The sequence below is a fragment of the Lontra canadensis genome, unplaced genomic scaffold, assembly GCF_010015895.1.
Source record: "Lontra canadensis isolate GAN:19392208 unplaced genomic scaffold, GSC_riverotter_1.0 scaffold11, whole genome shotgun sequence".
In the NCBI taxonomy this organism is placed as follows: Eukaryota; Metazoa; Chordata; class Mammalia; order Carnivora; family Mustelidae; genus Lontra; species Lontra canadensis.
This window is the reverse complement of record NW_022631005.1, coordinates 529,850-555,359: the sequence shown is the minus strand read 5'-3', so window position 1 is coordinate 555,359 and position 25,510 is coordinate 529,850. Positions and strand designations below refer to the sequence as shown.

The window sequence follows — 25,510 nt, the reverse complement described above, 5'->3', positions numbered from 1 at the left end:
TATATTCTATGATGCCTTGAAGCCTCTTAGAAGGATGTTTCCAAAGTGTTAAGTTTCAGGGGTCATAGTGCTACAATAATTCTATTTTAGCCATATACACATGAGAGAACTGAACCGACAATTTCCTTGGCTTCCTTTCTTTCCAGATCTTCGTCTTTCTCCCCACAGACAGGGTCATTTTCCTTCATACATGAAGGAAGTATTCCTCTAAACATAGCAACCCCTTTGCTAGAATATGGTAAAAGACCTCAGCTCAACATCTCAGACCCCCTTGGGAACCGCCCACTCGAGTTTGGCTTCCCATCTGGTTTGTGTTCCTCCGGTTGTTGACTGACTACACACTATAAATAGTTAACACTTTTCAGGCTCTTTGGGGTACCTCTAGCTCTCCCAAAACTCTGGACAGTCATTTTGTCACTTACAGATTTGCTATATAAATAATATTCTAATCATTTAATACTAATACTATTCATTCATTCAAAAAAAAAGAACTCTACACACATTCATGCAGACAGATGGTAGAATAGTGGCCGCCAAGGGCTGCAAAGATGGGATGGTGGGCAGTTATTTTTTTAATGGATACGGGGTGCCTGGCTGGTTCAGTCAATAGAACATGGGACTCTTGATCTTAGGGTTGTGAGCTCAAGCCCCACATTGGCCATAGAGCTTAGTTTTAAAAAAAACAAAATGGGTATAGAATTTAGGAAGATGATAAAGTTCTCGAGATGGATAGTGGTGATAGTTGCACAACAATGCAAATGGTCTTAATTCTCCTTACTCTACACTCAAAAATGGTTAAAGCAGTAAATCTTATGTTATGTATATTTTACCACAATTTTTTAAGACTCAAAGCAGCACTATTATTCTCATATTATTCCTATTCTGGTCAGTTTGGTTGCAGGGGTACAAATATTCCCTCAAGCTTCCATAAGTAATGGCTGTTTACCATAAGAGTCAGAATGGGTCCAAGATCACAGAGGAATCAGTGAACAGGGACCCTACTGGAACAGAAACCCAAGGGCCCTCAGGGGCAGGAGCTAGGACTCTTCTCTCAAGTGCTCCATCACAAACATACCTCAGCCTCCCCCTCCCCTGCTTCCCCTCACATGTCTTGCTACTCCTGGAACTAAAACCTGGATCCTTCTTCTCTGTCTTTTCTCCTTCTCGAGGCTGCTGCTTCATTATTGCCTCACTTTCTTCACAGTGCGCCTTCCTTTTACCCAGATTTGACCTTGGCCTCTATTCTACGTTATACCCCATAATCCTTTCTTATCAGTTCCTTTTGATACCCACCTCACATTTTGTTTCCCAGATGAGGTTCCCGTGAGTAAGCCTCTGATTAGTCTGGTGTCCTTCATCGAAGAGAGCTTTTTGAGCCAGGCCACCCCACAAGCTGTTCTCAGTTTATACTGTGGCTCTTTCCTAATACATATGGGAAACAGACTTATCTGGGACAGAACACACCCACTCCCTCTTGGGCAGAGGTGATAAGCATAAAAGACACTGTGACAGCCATGTCCAGTACAACCTCATTTTCTATACTTTCTTTCCTTATGTTCTAGAGTAATAACCACTTCCAGGCCGAATCACAGCAACTGCATCTGGGTCAGTGACATCTCTGGTGTCTATTTCAGGGACATCTCTACTACGTGATGCAGCTACAGGCCACATGACTGACCTAGAGATTACATCAGCAGCAATACTGGCAGAGGCCTCCCTTGCTCTAGAGATCACCAGTCATACCCATATCAGAGAGCCCACCCTAGGTGAGTACACACGCAAGATCAAGTTAAAATACTTAGTTTGATTTTTGTGGCACATTTTTTTACCCCTCCTCGTTAATTATTATGTTCCTAATTTTGGCATAGCAATAATCCAAAAACTTTTTTAGACAAATATTTTTAGACAAATATTTTTTTAAAAATTATAAAAACAAATGTTTTTTAAAAAAAAACTTTTTTAGATGGGGCGCCTGGGTGTCTCAGTGGGTTAAAAAACTCTTTTAGACAAAAATTTTTTTAAAGATTTTATTTATTTGACAGAGATCACAAGTAGCCAGAGAGGCAGACTGAGGGGGGTGGGGTAGGGCTGGGTTAGGGGGGAAGCAGGCTCCCTGCCGAGCAGAGAGCCCAATGCAGGGCTCAATTCCAGGACCCTGAGATCATGACCTGAGCCCAAGACAGAGGCTTAACCCGCTGAGCCACCCATGTGCCCCAAATATATCATTTTTAGTCAGCAAATTATTTTTAGTTCTTGGTTATTAAATCTTATTAACCTATCTGGTACATTTGGCCTATAGCAAGTACCCTAATTATTAATGTTTTCAATAGCACATAATCGTTTATTTTGCAGGCAACATGGTAAGTAAGATATCTCCAGACTTGGAGATAAAGAAGGCTATTTCTTGAGACATCAGATCTGGATGGCTGAGTCCTGGAGAGCAGATGAAATTCATCAGCTGGCTCAACTCCAAGCTCTGCAGGGCTTGAAGCTTCTGGGCAGGAAAACAGGCAGAAACGCTGCATTGTGGGTGCCCCCAAGTGGGTACACTTTGATGTGCACTCTGAGGATTTTCTGGTCAGCTCCTTACGCATTAGGTTGTGACTGTGAAATATTTTTAAAGGTGAAGAAAGCTACTATAGTAGGTATGTTTTTCAGCATTCGTCTCTTATTACATATTTCAACTGAAGCAATACTTAATGATTCAGATTATCACAAATCGCTTATTTTTGAGCAAATATCTTATAGAAAAGTTTTCAAGTTATGCTGCCATTTGAAAGTGTGGAACAGAAAAAGGGTGGACTTTAGTGTCAGATGAAACTTCACTTTGAACTCTTTGCCCCTAATAAATTGTATATCATGGGCAGCGCACTTAACATTTATAATCCACAATTGTCTCATTATTAAAATGGGAATTAAGAGTATTTGAGAGAGTACTTCCCTAATAAAGCTGTGTTTTAGATAAGACAATACATGTAATGTGATAAGGACAGTGTCTGGCACATTATTAAGTCCTTAATGAAGTATCATTTATCATTTTTTTCTTATAAACAATATTGTTTGATTTACATATGCAAAGTAAAATATTTTTATTGAGATTATTTGAAATTCTAGGAGCTCCCCAATACCTTTTTGATTAAATTCATCTCTTGCTTAAATCAGTAATTTGTGACTTACGGTTGAGAACCGAACAATGTGTATGATTATGGCAGTGAAAAAGGGTGAGGTTGACCTGTATTTCTCAAAACTGTCAATGTTGCAACAGACAAAAAAGGGCTAAGGAAATGTTCTAGATTATAACAGGCTATGAGACACAACAACTAAATTCAATGTGCGATTTTGGACTGGATCCTATATTGGAGAAAATTCTATAAAGATCTTACTAGGACAACTGATGAAATTGGTTTGAGACTGTAGATTGAATAGAAACATTTTATCAGAGTTAAATTTCCTGAAATTGGTAAATAAACTCTAGTTATATAAAAGAATCTATTTTCATGGTTGTATAATTGACATATAACATTCTATTAGCTTCAGGTGTATAGTATAATGATTCAGTATTTGTATACAGAGCATCGATCATCTTGCTCTTAAGAAATACACATAGAAAAATTAAGGGGCATGATGCATGTAACATGTAACCTACTCTCAAATGGTTTAGAAAAAATGTGTAATACGTCTGTGTGTATGTGTGTACAGATGATAGATGTCCATGAATATAGATAACTCTGCACATAACGCTCTGCGTGTGTATGTGTGAGTATCTACAGACAGAATAAGAAAGAGAATATTAAAAAGTATAGAAAATGGTAAAAATCAGTGAATCGGGACAAAAAGTCAAGAGTAGTTCCCTGCACTCTAAATTTAGCTTAAAATTTTCTATATAAAATTTTGAGAAGAAGGGCATGTTGGTGGCTCAGTTGGTTGAGCATCTGCCTTTGGTTCAGGTCATGATCCCATGGTTCTGGGATCAAGCCCCGCATCAGGTTCCCTGCTCAGTGGGGAGTCTGCTTCTCCTCCTCCCCTTATCCCTGCACCCCCCCGCTCATGTTCTCTCTTCCTCTCTCTCGCAAATAAATAAATAATATCTTTTTTAAAATATTGAGAAGATAGTGAAGTAGTCCTCTCAAAAAATAACTGGTAGGGGCACCTGGGTGGTTCAGTCAGTTAAGCATCTGACTCTTGATTTCACCTCAGGTCATGGTCTCAGGGTCATGATCTCAGGGTCATGACATTGAGCCCCAGTCAGGCTTGGTGCTGAGCATGGAGCTTGCTTAAGATTCTCTCTCTCTCCCTCTCCCCTTTCTGTCCCTCCTCTCACCCCTCTCTCTCTCTCCCTCTTGAAAAAAAAAAAAAATCTGGTAACTATATAGTACTTTGATACAAATCCACAAAATTATTGCAAATTATTCGGCAAATTATGCTACATGTTAAAGGAATATCTACTCTCTAAAGATCACTGGACTAGGGGCACCTGGGTGGCTCAGTGGTTTAAAGCCTCTGCCTTCAGTTCAGGTCATGATCTCAGGGTCCTGGGATCAAGCCCTGCATCGGGCTCTCTGCTCAGCAGGGAGCCTGCTTCCCCCTCTCTCTCTTCCTGAATGTCTGCCTATTTGTGATCCTTCTCTGTTAAATAAATGAAGAAAATCTTAAAAAAAAATCACTGGACTATATTAACTAATTCTTTTTGAAATTGAGAATTAAGGTATAAATGTTTTACATGAGGAAGAAAAATTATGGGCTATAAGAGTTCAAAGGGACCTTAGAAATCACCTAGTCCAGACTTCTTTCAAAGACAGAAAATCATTCAGATTTCCTTAAAGACACATCACTCACTCTTAATTTACAGGATAAATCACTTGGTATTCATTTCCTGATGGTTTAAATTATATATAGTTCATTATTCTGAAACCTGTAAATAAAGAGAAAGAATCAACTATTTATTCTGTCTTTTCTGTCCTAACCATGATATAAGGTAACAAAAATAGATGATATGGGAAAGTTCTTCTTTGTAGAATAATTCTAGCTACTAAATGAGTAAGAAATGATAGAAAAAGATTATCACTGTACTTCAATCCTAAGGAATAACAGAGCTCAGAAATAATCATCAATGACTGCTAAAATCATCAAGTAAAAAGCTTATGGGGGGGCGCCTGGGTGGCTCAGTGGGTTAAAGCCTCTGCCTTCAGCTCAGTCATGATCCCAGGGTTCTGGGATCAAGCCCTGCATCAGGCCCTCTGCCCAGTGGGGAGCCTGCTTCCTCCTCCTCTCTCTCTGTTTCTGTCTCCCTCTCTGCCTGCTTGTGATCTCTGTCTGTCAAATAAATAAAATCTTTAAAAAAAAAAAAAAAGCTGATGGGGAACTTTATAATAGACAAATTAGGCTGACCTCACTGATCAATTTTAATATCAGAAAAAAGCCAATGTTTACTCTTCCAATCCAAGAGCATGGAATGTTTTTCCATCTTTTTGTGTCTTCTTTGATTTCTTTCATGAGTGCTTTGTAGTTCCTAGAGTATAAATCCTTTACCTCTTTGGTTAGGTTTATTCCAAGTTATCTTATGGTTTTGGTGCTATTGTAAATGGAATTGATTCTCTAATTTCTCTTTCTACAGTTTCATTGTTAGTGTATAAGAAAGCAATTGATTTCTGTGCATTGATTTTGTATCCTGCCACATTACTGAATTGCTGTATGAGTTCTAATAATTGCACTACTGGGTGTTTACCCCAAAGATACAGATGTAGTGAAAAGAAGGGCCATATGCACCTCAATGTTCATAGCAGCAATGTCCACAAATAGCCAAACTGTGGAAAGAGCTGAGTTGCCTTTCAACACAAGAATGGGTAAAGAAGATGTGGTCTATATATACAATGGAATATTTCTCAGCCATCAGAAAGGATGAATACCCAACTTTTGCATCAACCTGGATGGGACTGGAGGAGATTATACTAAGTGAAATAAGCCAAGCAGAGAAAGTCAATTATCATAGAGTTTCACTTATTTGTGGAACATAAAGAATAGCACAGAGGACATTGGAGAATGAAGGGGAAAATGAAGGGGGGGGGGACAAAAGAGGAGATGAACCATGAGAGACTATGGAGTCTGGGAAACAAACTGAGGGACTGGCAGGGGGGGGGTATGGGCTAGCCTGCTGATGGGTATTAAGGAGGGCATGTGTTGCATGGAGCACTGGGTGTTATATGCGAACAATGAATCATGGAGCACTACATCAAAAACTAATGATGTAATGTAGGGTGACTAACATAACATAATTTAAAAATTAATTAATTAATTAAAAAGAAAAAAAGAAAAAAGACAGCCAGACATTATGTATCTCCTAAATGGTGCACATAGGAAGTACCTGACACCACCTGTAAAGGCTATTTTAAGAAGAAAAAGAGCTGACCAAGCCTCTAGATCCATCTACCACTTTACAAGAAACATGTTAAATGACACTATGAGGATAAAATTAGCAAAATCCATAATGTGGAAAATTCCATGTGATAAACAACCAAGTTTCTTCAACTAATAAATTTAAAAGAAGAGTGAAGGAGAATCCACAGGTTAAAAAAGACTTAGAAGACATAGTATAACTAATTACAATGCATAGAACTTGTATAGATTCTTCATTTAAGCCAACCAAATGTTAACATTATGAGACAATCAGGGATATCTGAACACTGACTGCATATTTGGTGATATTAAGATATTATTGCTCAATACTTTAGGTATGATAATGGCATCGTGCCTCTATTTTTCAGGAAATAGTCCTTATAGAAACTCATACTTAAACATTCATAATTTAAATGTTATGACTTCTGAAATTTGTTTCAAAGTAACATGGAACAGATGGGGAAAGAAGTGCTTGAGAGGAAGAACAGAAGAAATGAAACTGACCATGTGCTGATAACTGTTGAAGCTGGGTGATGGGTAGGAATCAATACACCATTTTCTTTACTTAAGAATGTGTTTAAAATTTCTATTACAAAACTTTAAACATTACTTTTAAGATTGAAGTAGCTATGTGTTTACTGAAATCAAAATACTACTGATACATAGATTCATTGAAAAATCAAAGTACAACCTGTTTGTTTTTTATTATGGAAAAATATATATGTAATTTACCATGTTAATCTTTTTATAAGGATTTTATTTATTTATTTGAGAGAGAGAAAGAGCACGAGTCGGGGAGGAGGGGATAGAAGAAGAGGGAGGAGCAGGCTCCCTGCTCTATCCCAGGATCCCAGGATCAGGACCTGAGCCAAAGGCAGACACGTAACTGACTGAGCCACACCTGTGCTCCTATTTTAATCATTTTTAAGTAGCTGTGAGTAGATTCACATGTGCAGCCATCATCACTCTCCATTTCCAGAACTTTTTCAGCATCCCAAACAGAAACTCTGTACCCATTAAATGATAATTCCCCATTTCCCCTCCCCTCAGCTCCTGGTAGTCTCTATTCTATTTTCTGTTTCTATAAATTTGCCTATACTAAATACAGCATATGGTTGCCTGGGTGGCTCAGTTGGCTAAGCATCTGCCTTCAGTACAGGTCATGATCCAGGGTCCTGGGATTGAGCCCTGAGTCAGTCTCTCCCTCAGTCTAGAGTCTGCTTCTCCCTTTCCCTCTGTGATCTCTCTCACTCTTGCTCTCTCTCAAATAAACAGATAAAATGTTTTTAAAAAAATAAGCATATAAGTAGAATCATATAATATTTATCCTTTTGCATTATTTCACTTAGCATGTTACCAAGATTCATCCATGTTATAGCACGTATCAGAATTCCATTCGGTCTTAAGGCTGAAAAATATTCCATTGTGTGTATATACTGCATTTTGCTTAACCATTCATTTATTGCTGGACATTTGTGTTGTCTCCTCCTTTGGCTATGGTGAGTAATGCTATTGTGAACACTAATGTACAACTCTCTGCCTGTGTCTGTACAAGTGTCTGCTGTGAACACTAGTGTACAAGTGTCTGCCTAAGTACCTTCTTTCAATTCTTTTGAGCATATACCTAGAAGTGGAATTGCTGATCATACGGTAATTCTATGTTTAACTTTTTGAGAATCCATTACAACTGTCTTCAATAGTAGCTACACCAGGTCACTTTCCTACCAACAATGCACAAGGAGTCTGGTTTTTCTACATCTTCACCAACAGTTGTTATTTTCCCTTTTTAAAATAATAGCTATTCTTATGGGTATAAAATAGTATCTCATTTGTTTGCATTTCCCTCATGATTGGTGATGTTGCGTATCTTTTCAGGTGCTTATTGACCATTTGTATATCTTGTTTGGAGAAATGTCAATTTCTTTGTCCATTTTTTAATTGGGTTGTTTGGGTTTTTCATTGTGTAGTTGTAAGAGTTCTTTACATATTCTGGATATTAATTCCTTATCAAATGTGTGATTTGTAAATATTTTCTTCCATTCTGTGGGGTATCTTTTCACTCTCTTGACATTGTCCTTTGATGCATAAAATTTTTAATTTTGATGAAGTCCAATTTATCTATTTTTTCTTTTATTGCCTGTGCTTTTGGTGTCATATCCAAGAAATTGTTGCCAAATCCAGTGTCATAAAGATTTTCCCTTATGTTTTCTCCTAAACGTTTTATAGTTTTAGATCTTACATTTAGGTCTTCAAACCACTTTGAATTAATTTTTATATATGATATAAGGTTAAGAGTCCAACTATTTTGCATGTAGTTATTCAATTTTCCTAGCACTATTTGTTAAAAAAGAAGATACAAGTTTTTATTAAAGAAGATTTTAAACTACATAACTATATTCATACACTTCCATGTAAAAACGTAGTGAAAGATCTGGCAAGACATACAGTATACTCCCTTTTTTTTTTTTTTTTTTTGAAGTAGGCTCCACACCCAATGTGGGGCTCAAACTCATGACCCTCAGATCAAGAATCACATGTTCTACCAGCTGAGCCAGCCAGGCACCCCTATACTATATTGTTAGTAATGATTCCTTCTGGGAAAGAAAATAATTGGGGGAGGACAATATACAAGAGCTCTATATAATTTGATATTATTTACATTATTTATAAGCCTATGTTCATATATTACTTATAAAACTTTTAAAAGGTAGTTGTAGTGTGGTATTTTTCTGTTTGTCTTTAAGAGAAAGTTGATTGGATGTTGAAGCATGGAATGAGTAGGCCAAGGGTTGATATTCTGGCAAGCTAAAGGTCCAAATTAAATAAAAGAACGCTGAAGCAGAATTGCATCGTGGGAAGGAATTAGCATATCTCAAGGGTAATGCTGTTTTGACTGAATAATCTGGCAGTAGCAATAGCATACAGAGACAGTTAAGAAGGCTTGGTCTTAATCTTAACCTTCCACCTACCCCACAACCTCTCACCCTGATTTACTTTGTTTTTAAGCTCCAGCTGTATTTGGATAGCATATATTTTGCTGATATACGTAGGATGTAATTGAAGACTTCAGAGGTCTCTGTGAGCTTTGCCAGAGCAAAGCAACCAGAGGTACAAAGAGGATTTTATGTGACAGTTTTTGAAGGTTGGGAAGTAGACAATTTGGGCCAGACCAAAGGGTTTTAGTAGCCGACTGGCAAGAAGACTGGGGGGGGGGGGGGAGAAAGGTTTTTAATTTATTAAGAATTTTATTCTAGGGTTTTCACCAAAGAAATATCTTTGGAAAACAGTCTCACAATTGTGTTTAATGAATGAATAAAATGTTTGTTGAATGACTGACACATGAATCTGAAGAAGAGATGAAGACAAGTAGACTAGATAAGAGTAGACTCATACTAGCAAGACAGTGGGGGAAGGAAAGAGAGGACTACATGGAGACTTGCTGCTCATTAAGTCCCTGGACAAGACCCCTGAATGGTCAAGAGGTGTAAATACAGAAGTTTGTGACTTTTATCCTCTAGTAAGCTATCAGTGAAACTAACTTACAGTTGGACTGACACTGCCTCCTCACATTTCCTGGCCCTCCCTCTTTTCCCGTTCTGGCCAACACCCTATCATTGATGACTCTTCTAGCTGCCCTCTTCCTACAGAGTTTTATATACCCTAAGAGCAACGTGGAAGCCAACCTGGAGAGAAATTCCTGGCTCTTCTAAAAGTCAGTGTGGTTTCAAAAGTGTTCTGTTACTTTATGCTCAACAGCATCTCAGCAACATTATGTCCCAACTTCCTGTATCTGCCTGCCTAGAGATACCAGTCTTCCATCTGATACACTTCTGTCCATTTCTTGGGTACCTGGCTCTTTTCTTATCCTCCCAAATTTTGGGTGCTCGGGGTGGGCCTGGTCCTATGCCCTAGTCAGCTAGCTGGTATACCTTCTATGCTCTCAGAGATCATGCCATCATCTGTCAGAGCACACCCCTTATGCTCATCTCCCTGGCCTTGTTCTAAACTAAGATCTATAATGAATGACCCTTCCCATACAATCCCAGGCAGTTCAGCTGCCTGAATTCCAAAATTAAGTCCCCACCCCATCTTTGATTTGTCTCTCCAGAATTGATAACCTGTGCCTGGATTCATACAAGAATCTGACTATATTAGTTTCCTATGGTTGCTATAACAAACTACCTCTAACACAAACTAATTATTTTCTGTTTTGGAGGACAGAACTCTGAAGTGGGTCTTACCAGGCTCCACAGAGTCATGATAATCCAAAAGTAAAAAGAAAATAAAGTATTACTTAGCATGGTGCACTTCTACCGTGTAAGACACTGTATATATTACATGGCACTAAGGCTGGGAATATGGCCCTTAAAGACCTCACTAGGACTAGAATAGCAGAAGAGTTTGATAAGCAAGAGTCCTCCCATTTTGTTTGTGTTGTGAAATTTCTTATCTCTTACCCATAAGCTGAATATCCAGGTCTGTTGAGTATAGATAGATTTAACTTCTTGAAGGACATATAATTATAATTGATTGTCTTTAAAAATACCTGAAAGTGACATAATGCCTTACAATCACATACAATAAACTCCATCCAAGATATAATAAATAAGGTATACATACATGCACACACACACAGTGCTTTAAAGCAAGGATAGCTTGGGGAATCTGGGCGCCTCAGTCGGTTAAGTGCCCAACTGGTGATTTCGGCTCTGGTCATGATCTCATGGGTTGGGATATTGAGCCCCGGGCTCAGCGGAAAGTCTGCTTAAGATTCTCTCCTTCTACTCCTCCCCCCACTCACACTTGCACTTTCTCTCTAAAATATATAAGTAAATCCTTTTTAAAAATAAAAAATAAAACATGGATAGCTTTCCGCAGACAGATTAAAGTTCAAGTATAATTTTTAAAAGCATTGTGTAAGGCTACATCCAAGCCCATCACTGAGAACTGAAATTCAGCATTTAATAATGCTTCCTTGGGGCACCTGGCTGGCTCAGTCAGTAGAGCATACAACTCTTGATCTTGGGATTGTAGGTTTGAGTTCCATGTTAAGTGTGGAGAACTTAAAAATAAAATCTTTTAAAAATAGTAATTATGTTGGGACACCTGGGTGGCTCCATTGGTTGAGCATCCGCCTTTGGTTCAGGTCATGATCCCAAGGTACTGGGATCCAGTACCACATCGGGCTCCTTGCTCAGCAAGGAGCCTGCTTCTGCCTCTGCCTGCTGCTTCCCCTGCTGGTGTGATCTCTCTCTCTAACAAATGAATAAATAAAATCTTTTAAAAATATTAATAGTAATGCTTCCCTTCAGTTTAATTAATTCAAGTACCACAGAGGGGATAATGTATAAATTTTATCAATGATTGTGAATTATTAAAACTTTCCTAATGTACTGGTTTTAAAATATTAAAGTAATTCACACTAATGGTAACCTATCAAATAATACAGTGGTATGTGAATAAAAAGTTAATAGTCTCTCCCTTCTCCAATCACTCTGCTCAAAATTTACTGAGCGTCTATTAATGGGCCAAGCATATTCTAGACTCTGTGTGTGCAGCAATGAACAAAACAAAGTCCTTGCCACCATGAACTTACAGTCTAATGAGAGAATCTAATTATTTACCAAACAAATAATGGCAGGTAGATATAAGTGTTAGGGAGATATAAAAAGATATGTAAGGGATTCAGGAAGGCCTCTCTTAAGAAGAGACTTGAGCAAAGACTTGAACAAAGTGGAGTTGTAAACCAAGTGACTACCCAGCAGAAAGGTGGTCCAAGCTGAAGGAACAAATGTGCATCTCTGCAAGGTGGCATATGGTTGGCATGTTGGAGGAGTAGCAAAGAGACCAGTGCACATGAAGCAGGGTGATGAAGGAGCTATCTTTTTATCCACCTGTAGAAATTCTCTGAATCTACCCAGTGTAGTTATGATACCAGCTAGATGCAGTTAAATTCATTTGTTTCATTTACTTTCCCTTTTTAGGGATTTTTAAAAAAAATTTTTAAAAATTGCTTTCATAAATGGTTTGCATCTTTTGAAGTATATTCAAAGAAGTCTAGCTTCTATTTTTATTCCTTCCAACCTGTTTCTTTTCCCATGGGTAACCATCTATGAACCCTCTAGTTTTTAAATACAGGAAATACATTTGTAATTCCTTCCATTTCTTTTTTTTAAAGATTTTATTTATTTATTTGACAGAGATCAAAAGTAGGCAGAGAGGCAGGCAGAGAGAGAGAGAGTGGAAGCAGGCTCCACTGCTGAGCAGAAAGCCCGACACAGGGCTCGATTCCAGGACCCTGAGATCATGACCTGAGCTGAAAGCAGAGGCTTAACCCACTGAGACACTCAGAGCCCCACCATTTCTTTTTTTTTTTTTTAAGATTTTATTTATTTATTTATTTACTTGAGAGAGAGAGAGAGAGCTCAAGCAGGGGGAGGGGCAGACAGTGGGAGAAGCAGGTTCCCCGCTGAGAAAGGAGCCCGATGTGGGATCCCAAGACCCTGGGATCATGACCTGAGCTGCAGGCAGACTCTTAACCAACTGAGCCACCCAGGCACCCCTCCTTCCATTTCTTGATGCGTTAACATCCACCACCCCCACCCACCTTCTGAAGTAAATGGTAGCATAGTATAAAACTACTGAATGTCTGAGTTTGTGTGTAGTCCTTGCACAGGGACCATGTTAATCTTCTCTGTCATTATAGTGCCGTTATAGAGATGTGCTGCTGAAGCAACACTAAGAGATGAATATCTAACATAGGTAACAGTTCAGAAGCTGGACTCTGCTGGGAGAGAGATGGCTTCAGTAGGTGCACCATGGGGAAACTTGCAGGGTCAGTAGTCACCATGAAGTTACCAGGTACCTGGGGTGCCTGGGTGGCTCAGTGGGTTAAAGCCTCTGCCTTTGGCTTGGGTCATGATTCCAGGGTCCTGGGATCGAGCCCCGCATCAGGCTCTCTGCTCAGCGGGAAGTCTGTTTCCTCCTCTCTCTCTCTGCCTGCCTCTCTGCCTACTTGTGATCTCGGTCAAGTAAATAAATAAAATCTTTAAAAAAAAAAAAAAAAGATACTAGGTACCTACAGAAAGAGCAAGTGGCTCAGGATGGACCAAAGGCCTTGAAAAAAGAAGTGAAAGGAGAACTACAGACATTGCCTCCCTCACAGCTCCAACTTGGGGCTGCTCCAGTTGATGAACCATTCCTGCAAAATTATGTTGTCTCAGAGAATGGATCAAAAGAGGGCCCTAATTTTTTGGTTTTTCAATGAATTCGTTAAGCACATGAGGGTATAAACCCAGGATCCTTCTTAAGCACACAAATGTGTTTGAACAAACTCATGTCACAAACCAAAAAATGTTCCTCATTTTCTCTTAGTTTGAATTTTGCAATACTCGAAAGAAAAAGGCATTCTAGAGGTCATTCTAATTTGTCCGAAGAGCCAAAGAGATTATATCTTAGTCAAGAGAAGAGAACAAAAAAATTATTGCAAATTATTTTGTATATACTGAGCCCCTTATATGTTATTGAGCAAAAATGTATTGAGTGACTACTATGTTTAACACTCTGTTAGGTGCTGTAGAAGATCTAAATGTGAATTAGACCTAACCCTTGCCCTTGAGAATCTTACCGTCTGTGCCATTTATTAACTTATGACTTCTCAGCTATAAATCCATCCTTTTGCTTTGTTATTTCTAGAGCTAGACTCTGCAAGCATTTCTGCTTTGACAACTGGCAAAATGTTGGGCTTTGCCAGAAGAGGGTGATGGAAAGACCCTGTGAGGCCAGAGCTGGAGGAAATGACTTTTTTTTCTTCCTATGTGGAGCCCGTGGATTGGTTCCCAAGAGGGGCCTTGTTTTGTGGACCTCAGCAGTCTTCCTGGTTCACTTGTGGCTGGTGCCTTCACAACAGGGGGACTATACATTCCTGTGACAGCCATGCCCTCTTCTTTAAATTTCTAAGTTCTTCCTTTCTGTTCACTCATCCTTAGCCAAGGGTAGTAGCTCTTCCGACAGTTGCTACTTCTGCACCTCTTAGAAATCACTCTATTCTTCTTAGTGGATACCTTTTATTGGTTAACAATCTTTACATTACATTTTCTTTGTTCAAATTGCTAAAATGGTTCTATCTCCTTGTTGGTCCCATGGAACATGGAAAAAAGATCTAAATTAACATAAATTCTGTGGGAAGAGGGCTATTTCTGCTGTAATCACAGACCAAAGATCAAAAAGGGTCAAAGATGTAGACCCTCAGTTTGTGTCGTGTTCAGCTGCGTATAAAAGAAGGTTGACCTCAGTGGCTTCAGCAAATAGAAGTTTTTTTCTTGTATAACATGAAGTCCATAAATAGATAATAGCAGCTCTAGCTACTTAAAAAAAAAAAAAAGTTAAGAACTCAATCTCCTTTTCACTTCCAACTTCTCCATCCTTAACGTTCAGTTTCTGTATTCAGTGGTTGTGAGGTTGTTGCTTCACCTCCAGGCACTGGATCCATATTCCAAGCAGGGGAAAAAAAAAAAAAAAAAAAAACGAAGGGGGAAAGGAGAAAAAGAAATAAGACGGTTGAATCTATATCCTTTGTATGCATTCTTAGAGCCAATACCAAGTAACTTTAACTCACATATCACTGACCATTCTTAACTATAAGGAAACTTGGGAAGTTCAGTATTTTTGAACTCTGAACAGAGTTCTATAACCGAGAAAGAAAGGGAGAACATATGTTGGATAGGTAACCAGCCATATACAAATTAAGTGAAATTAAGTGAAAAATGGGTAACTTATTTACTTTTTTATCTATTATTGAAGTATGGTTGACAATGTTATATTAGCTTCAGATGTACAACATAGTGATTCAACAAGTCCATACGTTCCTCAGGGCTCACCATGATAAGAGTATGTCACCATATGTTATTAAGATATTATTGACTATATTCCTTATGCTGTGCCTGATGGATAAGAGGCAAAAGATAGACCTGATCTCATATCCACATACTTTCTCACTTTCTTCCAATGTAACTAGTCTTTCTATATTAATAACTGTGCATAAAATTGTTTTCTTCCTCAATAACTAGCATATCTTACCAGGAAAAAAGGATGGAATAATATTTATTATATTAGTATATTGTTTTCATGTAACTCTTCAATATAAATTTTAGCCTGGACCATCTGGACCTCTGAAAGGCCATAAAATGACACATTTACTTTTAATTCCTTACTAAATCTTTGGAGTTATTTATTTATTATTCATTTTTTAAAAGATTATTTATTTATTTATTTATTTGAGAGTGAAAGAAATCACAAGTAGGCAGAAGTAGGCAGACAGAGAAGGAGAAGCAGGCTCCCTACTGAGCAGCGAGCCCAATGTGGGGCTCGATCCCAGGATCCTGGGATCATGACCCAAGCCGAAGGCAGAGGCTTAACCCACTGAGCCACCCAGGCACCCCTATTATTCATTTATTTTATTCCACTATACTAGATGGCATGAATAATAGCTAAATAATTTGTAAAGGAGTCAAAAATGAAGACTAAGGCCAAAAATTTCTGCATTAGAAAGTGATTAGTGTCCTAGACAGACAGTGTTAGATTTTATATAAAGGATACCAAGAAATGCTTTCTTCCTTTTTTTTAATTAAAAGAAGTTATTGGGGCACCTGGGTGGCTCAGTGGGTTAAAGCCTCTGCCTTTGGCTCAGGTCATGGTCTCAGGGTCCTGGGATCGAGCCCCGCATCGGGTTCTCTCTGCTCAGCAGGGAGCCTGCTTCCCCCTCTCTCTCTGCCTGCCTCTCTGCCTACTTGTGATCTCTGTCAAATAAATAAATAAAATCTTTAAAAAAAAAAAGAAGTTATTTATTTATTTGAGAGAGAGAGTGATAGAGCATGAGTGCAGAGGGTTGAGGGGGTATAGAGGGAGAGGGTGAGGGAGAAGCAGGCTCCTCCATGTGGGGCTCAATCACAGGAGCCTGGGATTATGACCTGAGGCGAAGGCAGATGCTCAACCAACTGAACCACCCAGGCGCCCCACAAGAAACATTTTCTGAATGAATCAGCCCATCTCTCTCATCTGAGCTCAAGTCTGTCTCAATGAGGCACTTTTTAAACAAGCCAGTCTCAGGGCACCTGGGTGGCTCAGTGGGTTAAGCCTCTCCCTTCAGTTCAAGTCATGATCTCAGGGTCCTGGGATTGAGCCCTGCATTGGGCTCTCTGCTCAGCAAGAAGCCTGCTTCCCCCTCTCTCTCTGCCTGCTGCTCTACCTACTTGTGATATCTCTCTCTGTGTATTAAATAAATAAAAATCTTTTAAATAAATAAATAAAAATAAACAAGCCAGTCTCTTTTCTGAAGGTGTTTCCCTTACCACACAGCATAAAACATAGTTCTAAAATTGTTACTAATTTGTGTTTTTCTCCAATTTTTTATATATCAGTTCAATTTTTCACATACCCCAATTATAATGTAAACTCTTACATTTTCCTATATACTCACTATGTCAAAGAGGGGACACGGTATTTATTTGGAGCTCACCTTGATAGAATGATCCTATAGCATTAGCATAGGTTTAGACATTCATTTTCCTAAAATAAAGATAAATTGGTAACAAATTAAGGCCAATAATATGAAATAAAAATTTTCATAAGAAAAGCAAAATAGTTTTATAACAAAGCCCAGAATATTTTTAACTTACATTTCTGGTTTTCATTTCCACAAATAATATATATATTTTTAAAATCACACTAATGTGAGAAGGCTGGTGAAAACTTTACAGACTATCAAAATGAAAACTTTCTGTGGTACCTGAGTGGCTCAGTCGTTGGGTGTCTGCCTTCAGCTCAGGTCATGATCCCAGGGTACTGGGATTGAACCCCGTGTCAGGCTCCCTGCTCAGTGAGAAGCCTGCTTCTTCCTCTCCCACTCCCCCTGCTTGTATTCCCTTTCTCACTGTCTGTCCCTCTCTGTCAAATAAACAAATAAAATCTTTAAAAAAAAATGAAAACTTCCAAAAGCAGATAATTTAAGCATCTTTCCATGTGTCCAGGTGAGGACTACCTTACATAGTTTTGTTTTGTTTTGTTTTTACCTTACATAGTTTTAACAATAACAACCCTACTTCACCCCAGAATTTCAAAGAAAGGGGAGTCAGTGTACCAGACATGCGCTTCTGTTTGATTTGCCCTGAGTTATGCCTGGAATTCTGAACTCAAATTGCCCACATTAAGATGCTGCTGCCTCCTGATTACTTAAAAAAAAAAAAAAATCTTTTTTTTTTTTTAAATTTAAAAAGGGACACCTGGCTGGCATAGTGGGTATAGTATGCAGTTCTTAATCTCAGGGTCCTGGGTTCGAGCCCCAGTTGGATGTAGAGATTAATTTAAAAAAAAAGAAAAGAAAAGAAAAAGATGCTGCTGCCCCCACATGGATTTCAAAGGAGTGCATATTTTGAAAACAGTATCTTCTGTTTCAGTTATCTCTTGCTATGTAACAAACCACCTAAAACTTCATAGCTTCTAACCATAACCTTTTCACTGCTCTTGATTCTGTGGATCAGGAATTTAGGCAAGGCTCATTTCTCTTCCATGTGGTTTTGGCTGGGAAGGCTTGATTAAAGCTAGAGAACCCAACATAGCCTCAGTCACATGTCTGGGGCACCTCAGCTCTCTTTTATGAGGCTTTTTTTCTGTCGAGAAGGTTTCTTATCACTCAGTAGTCTAACCCATGTTTTCTTGATGGATGGTTGGCTTCCAAGGAGAAAATGAAAGCTATGAGACCTCTTTCTAATCCAGAAGTCACACAGTGTCACTCTCTGGGTCAAAGCAAGTCATAAGATTAGCCCAGATTTAAGGAGAAGGAAAACAGACTCCATTGCTTGATGAGTGGCAAAGTCACATTGCCAAGGGGTACGAAGTAAAGGAGGGATTATTGCACTTACATTGGGAAAGGATTTTCTATACTTCTCTTTACCATCCCATTCCTTTCTTCCCCATGCCGTCTTCACTCAGGCGTTCACATAATACCAAACTGTGATTCATTACTTAATACGATCGTCTCTAGGGTGCCTGGGTGGCTGAGTTGGTTGAGCACCCAACTCTTGATTTTGGCTCAGGTTGTGATCTCAGCTCAACTTGTGATCTCAGGGTGGTGAGATCCAGCCCCTCAGTAGGCTCCCAGCTCAGTGCAGAGTCTGCTTGCCCCTCTCCTTCTGCCCTCCCCCCCACTCACCCTCCTGCTGGCATGTGCGCACATCCACTCTCTCTCTCTTTCTCACTCTCAAATAAATGAATAAATAAAATCTTGGAAAAACAAAGAACAAAAGACGATCATCTCCACTATTTAAGAAAAAAATACAGAGAGATTTGAATACTTCAAAAGAAGTCCCCCATGCATCTTTACAGTCTCACTTTACTCCTCTCAGAAGGCACCATTTTTCTTCAAACTTCCTCAGTGCAAATATTCACGCTCTGTGAATATGGGCTGGTATCACGCAAGACCCACTTTGTTAGACACACACACAAACACAGGTAGCACTATCTGTTCTTTGAACACCTAACATTCTTCATAAATATTTAAACTTTAACTGGTTGAACCCACCAAGGACATATTGTCTCCTCTTCTAGGCCAGTTCACCTGCTTATTGACATATTGACAGTCAGAGCCTAGACTTAGACTGAACCTCTCCTTGTCATAGGCACCTAGCCCATGTGCACCCTGGAAGTGATCCTGTTAGGGATCCCAGCTTCTCTCCTACCTCCTCTTCCTCTCCAACAGTTACTGCTCCTGATTTATGGCTGAAAAGAAAGAACTTCCCTTAAACCATCTCTGTACACAATTCCATTTACGATAGCTATTCCTTTATAAAGATCTACTATATGAAGTACTATTGAAGTAAAGATCTACTATTGAAGTATATACTATTGAAGTATATTGAAGTACTATTGAAGTATAGTATTGAAGTATAGAATACTATTGAAGTATTGAAGTATTCAATCTACTATTGAAGATCTAATATTGAAGTATATGTGATGATTAATTTTGGGTCAACTTGATGGCCATGGGGTGCCTAAATTAAATATTATCTCTGGGTGTGTCTGCGAAGGTTTTCTGGATGAGATTAGCCTTTGAATCAGTGGGCTGGTTAAAGTAGACTGTCCCCCCGAATGTGGGTGGGCATCGTCCAATCCAGTGAGGGTCTGAATAGAACAAAAAGCAGAGGAAGAAAGAATTTGCCCTTTTCCCCCCATCTCATTCAGACTGCAAATTACACTATTGGTCTCCCCGGTTCTCAGCCCTTCAGATTCAAACCGAATTAAACCACTGGCTTTCCTGGGTCTCCAGCTTGGAGACGGCAGATCATGGGACTTCTGAACTTCCATAACCACATGCACTAATTCTTCATAATAAATAAATAGATAACTCAATAATTAATTTCCTACTGGTTCTGGTTCTCTGGAGAACTCTGATGAATGGAGAGCATTGTTTATTCTACTTTACACATCACAGGATACTACATACTTCAGGTAAGAACTGAGTACTTGAGAAAATAAATAAGCTCTCTTTGAACTGCACATGTGAATTCAAATGAATTGTCTCTATTTTATGGGCTAAATATTGAACCTAAACTGACTAGCTTCACATGATTTTTGAACCATTTGCATTTGAAGTTGGATCAGTGACAAATTCTTTTTTTTTTTTTTTTTAAGATTTTATTTATTTGCAAGAGAGAGAATGAGAGAGAGAGCAAGTGTGTGCACACAAGAGCTGGGGAGGGTCAGAGAGAGAAGCAGACTTCCTACTGAACAGGGAGCCTGATGCAAGACTCGATCCTAGGACTCCAGGATCATGACCTGAACTGAAAGCCATTGCTTAACCAACTGAGCCACCCAGGTGCCCCGGATTCGTGACAGATTCTTATTCATTCATGTTTCAATTCTGAGGCCTTCTCCCTAGGGTTGTCCCTAGATGATACCACACACCTTGTGCTAACTAGAAAAAGGGTGATCTTCTAGGTGGACATCATCCCATGCCAAGACTCTAGGCTAAGTGGGTGAGATTTCCGCACCCCCCCCATCCCATCAACTGGGCATACTCGATGTTTAATCTTTTACGTTGACTTGTGTCACTTTCAATAGAACTACCAAGAACTACTAAGTAAAATTTAGAGTTTGAGGATCTATCAAAAGTTAAGTAAGACTTAGCTTTTTCTGAGACACTTCTGGATCCATCAAAGAAAATGATTTTTCCAAAGTTACCAAAAGCAGGTGTTAAAAGTTGGGTCGGTTTTTAAAATACTCAGACTTTCTTTAGTCCCATGAATTACATTACATCCCTTTATCTTTACAAGCGTAGAGCTGGAAGAAAAATTACCTCCCTCACTTCATTACCAAGATGCAACTTTGTGCCCAAAGTCACAAAACTCTTTGATCTCTTGTGCTCATTCCCTTGTCCCTGTACTTCAGGTCAGGTCCTCTGCCACTCAAAGGATTAGCCATACTTCTGGAATACTTTTCCAGCTTCCTTTAAAGAAATGTGTTCCCTTTGCTGGGGTCCCTCATTTCTCTGTCAAGCAGAGCATGAACTCCTTCCCCATGCACACACACAGTTCTATTTCATGGAGGAGGAGAATGAACAGGAAGGGGAGTCCCTCTAGGAAGGAGACAGTAACAACGAATGAAAAGGCCAAATCTCACAAGATATCGACTGGAAGAAAAAGTCGCACTATCCTCTGACCAGCTCAGATCAAGAGAGAAGCAATCTGTTCCGTTCTCTCTGCCAGAGAGAATTTCTTGTTTTTTGCATTTCCCTTACCATCCGCTGCCCGCCCGCCCACCTCAGTGTGGCTGTCGTTGTCCTTCCCAACTAGTTGCCAATAAAGTTGTTACAAAGTGACCTTGAGCGTCTTCCCTACTGCCCCCTTTTCCCCGCCTTCTCCATCCGGGTGCCGCCGCGCGAATAAGAGGCGGAACGCGCCTGCGCGTCCAGTGCCACTCCTTCGACCTCTGCCGCCGTAGTTGTCGCCGCCACCTCCCGGGAAGGTAAGCGGAGGGTGCGAGAGCCGGGCCTGGCCGGGGCGGAGCAGCGTCCCTCCAGGACCCATTCATTCTGCTGGCGCCTAGATGGACGAGGGCCGAGGCCGACGGCGTGCATGGGAGCCCGAGGGACCTGGGTGGGAAGGACCGGCCCGGGAGGGCACTTGACCTTAAGCCCCTTTACCTCCGCAGAAGGGAAGCGGGAGAGGAGCCCACGTCGGCCGTCATACAGGTCCTCCAGACGCGCAGCCCCGAAGAGTGTAAGATGTTCGCCTGCGCCAAGCTCGCCTGCACCCCCGCTCTGGTGCGTAGCCCAGGCTGGGCCGGGACGCTGAAGGCGGACCTCTGGGCCTGGAGCGTGCACGTTGTTGAATGGGGCACCTCTGGGCGGGGCACACCAACCTGTGGGGACCGCTCATCCCTCACCCTCTGTGTCCTCTTTTTCCATTTCTACTAGTCCTGGGGCACCTCACTCGGCTCCTCCCGTCCACGAGTGCCGTGGAGAGCAGCCGAGGCCTAGTTGTCAGGCCCCACTCGCTGTAGGTCAAACCCTCCTTCCTTCTAGTGCCGGAGCGGCCCCCTTCCCCACCTCCTCGAGTACTGTGGGGTTGGGGTCGGCGCGAAGGTTGGGGTGCTCTTAAGGATGTAGGGGGCCTCTGAGGCCTAGTTCGCCGCCGCAGCGTTCTCTCTTGCCTATCTGTAGGTCAAACTCGCTGCTGCAAAGGGAGGGACTTTGCCTCACCCTGTGTGGGCGGAGGAAGGTGGTGGAGTCGTGGAAAGTCTTTCATCCAGCCTCTGGCTGTTATTTCCGTAACCATTTCGGAAGCTTTAGGTGAAGTCAGGATGTGGGGGATTTGTCTTAGAGAATCAGGTCTTGGTTCTGAAGGGATTTTCTGTGACCTTAGTGTGGTGGACACTCCAAGGGCAGAGACGCTGGACTGCAATATGTCCGTAGGGTCGAATATTTCACCGGTTATCCTGACACTGATACAGAATTGTTTAAACTGCTTTTTTATTTTATAATTAATGGACATACAGGAATATTTTGGAAGTTGTGGGCCTCATATTAACTTATGGGCTAATTTAAATGACAAGCGTTTATAGTAACCCTTCATTAACTTGTTGGTCCACTTCAACTTAGTAAAGAATGTGGGATGTTTATTGCTGTTTTTCTGATCTAAATCGTGGCACTACAGTAATTGAAATTTTAAAAATAGTGCCTTCTTTTCAAGCATGTACAAGTTTTCTTCAGATTATTACAAATAGATTATGTAGCACACTTCAAACTTCAATTAGCAACTTTAAAATAAAATTCCTTCATGGATTGAAAATAACCAAACAGCAAAATAAGAGACAACACAGAAAAGTCATAAGCTTTCTGATAAATTTTTGCTGATGGCTTTTTTAGAACTCAAGGTACAAGAAGGGTCATTGAGGTCTTAACCTACTCTTAACTTAATATTTGGGATGTTTTTTTTTTCCTTAATAGATCCGAGCTGGATCCAGAGTTGCATACAGACCAATTTCTGCATCAGTGTTATCTCGACCAGAGGCTAGGACTGGAGAGGTAATAGCAGTAATAATAGAAATTAAGTAATCCCACCAAGTAAGTCTTACGGTTTTAATTAAAGGGGGGTTAAAAAAAACCTCATTAGTGAATGGTTTGAGGGCAGTCTTTTTCCACCCTTGTATCCAAAAAATAGTGCCGAGGATAAGCCAATGAAAGAAACTTGGCTGAGTTGGCTAAGAAATAGTATGTATGTGTGTGTCTTGAGTTGCCTGTATTTAAGATTATACTAGCCAGTTACTGAAAAGCCTACCCTATTAAAAAGCATATTCAAATACACTGTTTCATAATTTTCAACAACCTTACGAAGTATACTGTTATCCCTATTCCACAACATTGGAATTATTCTAAGCTCTTGATTTTCCCACTGTGCCACACACAATCTCCTACTCAAAAAATCACAAAGGAGTAGTTATCATTTGACAGTATAGTAATGAAAATAGCTAATTGTGATTACTGCTTTAACCCTTGCTTTTTATTTCCTTTTCTCTAGGGCTCTACAGTATTTAATGGGGCCCAGAATGGTGTGTCTCAACTAATCCAGAGGGAGTTTCAGACCAGTGCAATAAGCAGAGACATTGATACTGCTGCCAAGTTTATTGGTGCAGGTGCTGCAACAGTGGGAGTGGCTGGTTCTGGTGCTGGTATTGGAACAGTCTTTGGCAACCTTATCATTGGTTATGCCAGGTAATTTCTATCACCAAATAAGCTACTTTAAGAGCATGCTTGACATAGTTGGAAACTTGGAAAATTAGTGAAATAATAATAGGTACTTTGTATTAAGTGCCAACTCTGTGTTTGCCTTGTGTTTTGAGGGCTTTGCATGCATGATCTCACTTAACCCTCATAGTACTGCTTGGAGATATTCCAGCTTACTTAGGAAGGATGAGCATTGCAGAAATACACTGATTGCCCAAGTAGCTAGTGTCAGAAATAAATTCTCATTCTGACTTCAGAGTCTGCACTCTTGATTGTTAAGCTATATTGGGATTACAGTTAACAGCACAGTCTCTCTTATATAATAAAAGTATCAATTTTTCCATTTTATTTAAGATCATATTTCTAAACTATCAGATCTTAAAACGTATAGAGTATACTTTCATGGGAATAGCAAGTATGTCTGAACCCCTCAAAACGGATGAAGACAAACCATTTATAGTAACATAGAGATCACTTCCTACTTTTTCTCTAAATGATTGGTATTGAGAAGAAAGAATATCGAACAAAGGCAGAGGCAAAAGAGATCTAGGCAAATACTTTTCTAGGACTTGCCAGTTTGATTCTTTGAGTTTACCAAACATACTGGAATTCAGAAAATATTTCAAAGTAACAATTACATGTGTTGTGTCTCTTTTAGAAACCCTTCGCTGAAGCAGCAGCTGTTCTCATATGCTATCCTGGGATTTGCCTTGTCTGAAGCTATGGGTCTCTTTTGTTTGATGGTTGCCTTCTTGATTTTATTTGCCATGTAACAGAAATTACTGCTTGAAATGTTGGCATTCATATTAATTACGGATATAATTCTGTGTATCTTACTGTGACTCCGAAAACTGTAGTATTGGTGTCATGGAAATGTACGTTATTTCCAAGGTCATTTCATTAAAGATGAAAACTTTAGTTTTTGCTGTGATTTGTACTGAACCTAAATTTCAATCATCACAAAGAAGAATATGCATTCAAGTAGATGCTATGCAAGTCAGAGGAAACTAAGCAGTTGCACCTTGATGAAAACGAGTCAATTTTATGAGAATTCTTTTATATGGTATTCTGCACATTGTAATTTGTAGGACTTTTGGTTACTCGTATAAAGGAGAAATATGTGAGTGTTTTCAGCTTCTATGAGATAAAATTAATTAAGCTAAAATAGTAACAGGGATTACAATGCCTGGGAGCAGAATTACCTTCCAAGACTAACTTGGCTGGTCTTACACAGCTGGATCTAAAAATCAATCATGTTGGCTTTTTAGGAATTGAAGCCTTGTTAGACTAGGGTTGGGGGTGGGTTTTGCTTTTCAGTAAGTCTCATGTTAAGCAAATAAGTGTCCATAACAAAGTAGAATTTCTAAGAAGAAAATCTCATTAGGAGCTGGTTTCTTGCTTGAATGAGGCTCTCTTTAGGAACCAAGTATCAAGTGGAAAAATTTAAAAGGTGGGGCACTTCGGTGGCTCGGTTGGTTGAGTGTCTGCATTCAGCTCAGGTTATGATCCCAGAGTCCTGGGATTGAACTCTGCATTGGGTTCTCCACTCACCTAAGAGCCTGCTTCTCCCTCTCCCTCTGCCATTCCCCTTGTTTATTATGCTCTATGGCTCTATCTCTGTTAAATAAATAAATAATATTTTCAAAAAATTTAAAAAGGTAATGAAAAATATGAAAAAGTAAGCTTAATTGGCTTTTTTTTTTTAAGATTTTATTTGTTTGACAGTACAAGTAAGCAGAGTGGCAGGCAGAGGGAGAGAGAGAAGTAGGCTCTGCTGAGCAGGGAGCCCAATGCGGGGCTTGATCCCAGGACCCCTGGCATCAAGCATGGTCTTTTTGG

General features: G+C 39.8%; 1 protein-coding gene, 1 long non-coding RNA gene and 1 other non-coding gene across 3 annotated transcripts; 1 reads left to right on the top strand and 2 right to left on the bottom strand.

The window, feature by feature from the left end:
* Positions 1 to 374: 374 nt before the first annotated feature.
* LOC116866930 lies at positions 375 to 14,870 on the bottom strand. Its single transcript, XR_004382511.1, has 3 exons — positions 14,298 to 14,870; positions 6,513 to 6,525; positions 375 to 385 (listed from the first exon to the last, which is right to left on the bottom strand). It is a non-coding gene; the product is annotated as an uncharacterized LOC116866930 (long non-coding RNA).
* Positions 13,026 to 13,130, bottom strand: LOC116866971. Its single transcript, XR_004382532.1, has one exon. It is a non-coding gene; the product is annotated as a U6 spliceosomal RNA (small nuclear RNA).
* Positions 14,871 to 21,292: 6,422 nt separating the features above from the next.
* ATP5MC3 (ATP synthase membrane subunit c locus 3) lies at positions 21,293 to 24,589 on the top strand. Its single transcript, XM_032855947.1, has 5 exons — positions 21,293 to 21,411; positions 21,598 to 21,709; positions 22,895 to 22,972; positions 23,466 to 23,659; positions 24,330 to 24,589. Exons 2-5 carry the CDS (start codon positions 21,671 to 21,673, stop codon positions 24,442 to 24,444), a joined length of 426 nt encoding a protein of 141 aa, XP_032711838.1. The 5' UTR covers positions 21,293 to 21,411; positions 21,598 to 21,670; the 3' UTR covers positions 24,445 to 24,589.
* The last annotated feature ends 921 nt before the right edge of the window (positions 24,590 to 25,510 follow it).